This window comes from Oncorhynchus clarkii, chromosome 17, assembly GCF_045791955.1.
Source record: "Oncorhynchus clarkii lewisi isolate Uvic-CL-2024 chromosome 17, UVic_Ocla_1.0, whole genome shotgun sequence".
NCBI classification, from domain to species: Eukaryota; Metazoa; Chordata; class Actinopteri; order Salmoniformes; family Salmonidae; genus Oncorhynchus; species Oncorhynchus clarkii.
Window position 1 is genome coordinate 10,442,701 of NC_092163.1, and position 6,000 is coordinate 10,448,700.

The 6,000-nt window shown below is 39.9% G+C and overlaps 1 protein-coding gene across 1 annotated transcript; it reads left to right on the forward strand.

The window, feature by feature from the left end:
* Positions 1-5,094: 5,094 nt before the first annotated feature.
* Positions 5,095-5,760, forward strand: LOC139370573 (nanos homolog 3-like). The gene has a single exon (XM_071110147.1). It carries the CDS (start codon positions 5,095-5,097, stop codon positions 5,758-5,760), a length of 666 nt encoding a protein of 221 aa, XP_070966248.1.
* The last annotated feature ends 240 nt before the right edge of the window (positions 5,761-6,000 follow it).

Below are 6,000 nucleotides of genomic sequence, written 5' to 3' on the forward strand. Positions count from 1 at the left end.
TTCAATGTATTTATGACGTGTGGTTTTTCATTATTTGCAAAAAAACCTGGTTTCCAAAATTGTCCCCTTGCGTAAAGACGCTCCTTTACATCCGAGCAGCGGCAAGGGTCCCAAGACCCCCACAGCTGCACCCAGACCCTCCGTGGGCACCTGGGTCCAGAAGGAGAGAAAGAAGGCGACCCGCTTCAAGACACCGGAGGGAGCGCCAGTCCTGCAGCTTCTGCAAACACAACAGGCAAAACTCAACGTTTCTCCCTGCTACTTTGAGGAGGAAAAACGGAATGGTTGTCTTGTTTTGAGACTTGTTTTTTCTGACTATTATTTTAAAACTATATGCTCTAATCTAACTGTACATCTGCAGGTCTACAGGCCTAAAATAACTATTATAAGAACATTGCTATTGACATCAAGACAACTTCTGTTTTATGACATGGTGTGCAGAGCTACTTTTGTGTCATTGTAATTTACCATGCTAGCTACTATTTTAGTGTTATACTTGTTTTTTTTTAAGATCTAGAAGTGTGGTTTCTTGTTTGTTTTTTTACTTGTTTTTTTTACTTTTCACCGTGTATGCTACTTAGATCAGAGAAGAAGGCCGAACAAATGATTGAATACTCCAGTCATCCAAATCATAGATTGTCCTCTCTGCGGGGCCACCGGGGCTCAAGCCCACACCAAGCGCTTCTGTCCCCGCGTGGAAACCACCTACAACTCGGTCTATGTCAAGTCATAGAAGTGCTAGCTCTGGTCCAGGCCGTTACTGCGCTACCCTCTAGACCTACTAACATAGTCAACTTGTTGTTGCGGGATGGGTGGGACCAGAGCTAGAGAAGCGCTGAAGAGACTTCAGGCTGTTGTTTTGCAGACTTTCTTTAGCGTCTCTAGCGCACTGTATGCGGACAATTGTAAGAGGATTTAGGTGTGGATATTTAGCTTAAAAGTCGTTTGGAATAGCCTGACTAGTTTGTAGACTGTGTAATAGCCTGTTTATCGTGTGATTTGTTTTAACTTTACTTTTTCTCGTGTGGTTAAAAAAAATGTCCACTTATTTCTATGTATTTATGACGTGTGGTTTTTGCATATCCGTGCACTTGTTCTTTTCAAAACATGTTGGGTTTGAGTTTTCTGTTTTAACTTTAAAGTGTAAATGTCTCTGTCTGTCTGTGATCAAACTAACTGTGTCTTTACATGTTGGTGTGAGATTTTGTAAAACCTCCCAACCTCTAATACTGTGTCTACTAATAAACCGCCCTTATCAACAAACTCTCACTGCAGAATTAGACGTTTATCCACGTTTCTCCCTGCTACTTTGGGGAGGAAAAAACGGAAGTGTTGTCTTGTTTTGAGACTTGTTTTCCTGACTTTAAAACGACATGCTCTAATCTAACTGTACATATGCAGGTCTACGGGCCTAAATTAACTATTATAAGAACATTACCATTGACATCAAGATAACTTCTGTTTTATGACGTGGTGTGCAGAGCTACTTTTGTGTCATTGTAATTTACCATGCTAGCTACTATTTTAGTGTTATACTTGTTTTTTAATAGATCTAGACAGTGTGGTTTCTTGTTTGTTTTTTAAAACTTTTATAACTAACCAGTCTAAAAAGATTCTCAGCATAAAGATCACCTTTACCACTAAGACCCAAAGTCCACCTGTAGACAATGCCCTATATAGTGCACTACTTTAGACCACAGCCCTATATAGTGCACTACTTTAGACCACAGTCCTATATAGTGCACTACTTTAGACCACAGCCCTATATAGTGCACTACTTTAGACCACAGTCCTATATAGTGCACTACTTTAGACCACAGTCCTATATAGTGCACTACTTTAGACCACAGCCCTATATAGTGCACTACTTTAGACCACAGCCCTATATAGTGCACTACTTTAGACCACAGCCCTATATAGTGCACTACTTTAGACCACAGCCCTATATAGTGCACTACTTTAGACCACAACCCTATATAGTGCACTACTTTAGACCACAGTCCTATATAGTGCACTACTTTAGACCACAGCCCTATATAGTGCACTACTTTAGACCACAGTCCTATATAGTGCACTACTTTAGACCACAGCCCTATATAGTGCACTACTTTAGACCACAGCCCTATATAGTGCACTACTTTAGACCACAACCCTATATAGTGCACTACTTTAGACCACAGCCCTATATAGTGCACTACTTTAGACCACAGTCCTATATAGTGCACTACTTTAGACCACAGTCCTATATAGTGCACTACTTTAGACCACAGCCCTATATAGCACACTACTTTAGACCACAGCCCTATATAGCGCACTACTTTAGACCAAAGCCCTATATAGTGCACTACTTTAGACCACAGCCCTATATAGTGCACTACTTTTCACCACAGCCCTATGGCCCCTGATCAAAAGTAGGGCACTAAACAATAAAAGAAAAAGTAACAGAATACAACAACAGTAAATGAGGCTATATACAGGGGGAACCGGTACCGAGTCAATGTACAGGTTAGTTGAGGTCATTTGTACATGTAGGTGGGGGTGAAGTGTCTATGCCTTGATAATAAACAGCGAGTAGCAGAAGTGTAAAAACAAAGGGCGGATAATGTGTGACTGTAAATAGTCCGGGTGGCCACGTGATTAATTGTTCAGCAGTCTTATGACTCGGGTGTCGGAGCTGTTAAGGAACCTTTTGGACCTAGACTTGGCGCTCTGGTATCGCTTGCAGTGGCATGATTTGGATGACTCCAACCATTTGATGGGCCTTCCTCTCCAATCTAAGTATCATACACTGTTTCATAGAGACACGACTGAGATGAGGAGATGTACAATAACCAAAGATTCACCTTAGTGATCATTTATTTTATAACACATTCTACAAAACACAGTAACTACATACTGTTCCAAACTGATGTCCTCAGCATTAGGAAAGGCAGAGGAGAAGAAAAGAACCCTTAAATTATACTCTTAAACCGGGTGGTAGCTTTTTTATGCCAATTCAACTGCACGTTAGAGGCTTCTGCACTATATACACAGACATGGAATCACTGGCCACTTTAATAATGGAACATGAATCACTTTAATAATGGAACATGAATCACTTTAATAATGGAACTCTAGTCACTTTAATAATGGAACATTAATCACTTTAATAATGGAACATGAATCACTTTAATAATGGAACAGTAATCACTTTAATAATGGAACATGAATCACTTTAATAATGGAACATTAATCACTTTAATAATGGAACAGTAATCACTTTAATAATGGAACAGTAATCACTTTAATAATGGAACATGAATCACTTTAATAATGGAACTCTAGTCACTTTAATAATGGAACCTGAATCACTTTAATAATGGAACATGAATCACTTTAATAATGGAACATGAATCACTTTAATAATGGAACATGAATCACTTTAATAATGGAACAGTAATCACTTTAATAATGGAACATGAATCACTTTAATAATGGAACTCTAGTCACTTTAATAATGGAACATGAATCACTTTAATAATGGAACATGAATCACTTTAATAATGGAACATTAATCACTTTAATAATGGAACATTAATCACTTTAATAATGGAACATTAATCACTTTAATAATGGAACATTAATCACTTTAATAATGGAACATTAATCACTTTAATAATGGAACATTAATCACTTTAATAATGGAACATTAATCACTTTAATAATGGAACATGAATCACTTTAATAATGGAACATTAATCACTTTAATAATGTTTTCATGCTGCTTTACTCATCTCATGTATATACTATATTATATTCTACTGTATTTAAGTCAATGCCACTCCGACATTGCTCATCATAATATTTATATATTTCTTATTTATTTCTTCATTCCATTATTTTAATTGTAGATTTGTGTGCATTGTTGTGAAAAGTTAGATACTACTGCACTGTTGGAGCTAGGAACACAAGCATTTCGCTACACCCACAATAACATATGCTTAAATATGTGTATGTGACAAAATAAAATGTGATATACAGACTTGCATTATTATTATAACGTTGGGCCCATATAACTTCACATACTTTCAGTTCAAATCTGGGTTGATACTTTGGATGGGAATGTGGTGTCATTTAACACGCAGACCTAGTTACTAAACTGTTTAAATCCTTCCCTCTTTGTCATCTTTCTTCAATTCGATTGATTTCAACGTAACTTTATTAATCATCCCCAAAGGGAAAATCGTTATTGGTGATTGAGGTAATCATTGATCTTATATGATAACAGAGGGACTTTTGTGTAGATTGTTGCGTGTGACTGTAACTAAATTCCTCCATCTCCCTATTCCTCTGATCCCGTATTCCCCTCCGTCCCCCATCCCTCTCTCCAAACCCCGATTACCCCAACTCCCGTCCCTGCCTGGACGGGTCATTTCAGTAGGATGGCTGTTTATGTCGTTTCCATTGTATGTTTTATAATATTGTCTGTTTCAGTTGTTGTTCCTTTGTCATTTCCAATGTGTTATAAAATCGTTTTGGTAGTAGTGAACAGCAAGGACGTCGAAGCATAGTAAACAGCAAGGACGTCGAAGCATAGTAAACAGCAAGGAAGTTCACTGTAAATATACTTTTTTCTATTGTGTTATTGACTGTACGCTTGTTTATTCCATGTGTTGTTGTTTGTGTCGCACTGCTTTGCTTAATCTTGGCCAGGTCACAGTTGTAAATGAGAACTTGTTCTCAACTGGCCAATCTGGTTAAATAAAGATGAAATCAAATAATATTAAAAAAAGAAAAAAAGCAGTTTTGAATTTTAACGGTTATTTTACTGATATTTTTTAATATTGTTGAGGTGTACAATTGTATCCCAAATAGTTGACCAATTTATCAGTTGTCAGTTTGAAACCATTTGATTGGCTGTTGTCAGGTTCCATGGACTCAGCACAACGCCATCTGATTGGCTGATTAACAAAACACTGACAGTTTAAAAACGTGAACGTCGTCAAATTTGCCTTTTGTTGAGTTGTCAGTTCAGACCCAACGTTCTTTATTCTGGGACATTCTGATCGTTATCAGACACTAGTCTGTTGGGCTATAAAAAACACAAGTGGGAGTATGAACGCTATGATTTGTCAACTCCAAGACCTACTGCCTTACGAAAACATGAGTTTCGAACCGTGGCGTGACTACATGAAGTTAGCTGACCTAGTGCGGGAGATGCAGTTAGGCAAGTTCACCCCAGAACCGTCAACCGTTGAGGGTCATGACTCCGGGATAAGTTTGACCATTGTGGAATTTGAAGAGTTTCCGCCGCGAGCCTTGCTGTCACCGATAACACCTGTGCCGACACCACCCCTAGGGCACGAAATGGAACCCCTGGAATCCGAAATCTACCTCTTGCATGAAGACGCTCCTTTATGGCCGAGCAGCACCGAGGGTCCCGAGCCCCCTACAGCACCGTCCAGATCCCCCGCTGGCACTCGGGGCCAGAGTGGGAGAAACACGCCGGAGGAGGTGCCATCACTTGAGCGCAAGTTCTGCAGCTTCTGTAAACACAACGGGGAGTCTGAGTCGGTGTTTGTGTCCCACAGCCTCAAGAACCAGGATGGGGACATGATGTGCCCGTACCTGCGGCTGTGTGTCTGCCCTCTCTGCGGGGCCACCGGGGCCCAAGCCGCCACCAAGCACAATTGTCCCCTGGTCGACACCACCTACAGCTCTGTCTATGTCACGTCCAGTGGTGTAAAGTACTTTAGTGAAATACTTGAAAGTACTACTTAAGTATTAAGTAGTTTTTGGGGTATATGTACTTTACTTGGGCTTACGAGTGGCGCAGCGGTCTAAGGCGCTTGAGGCGTCACCACAGACACCTTGGTTCGAATCCAGGCTGTACCTCAACCGGTCGTGATTGGGAGTCCCATAGGGTATCGCACAATTGGCCCAGCGTCGTCCGGGTTTGGCTGTCATTGTAAATACGAATTTGTTCTTAATTGACATCCCTAATTAAATGACGGTTTTTAC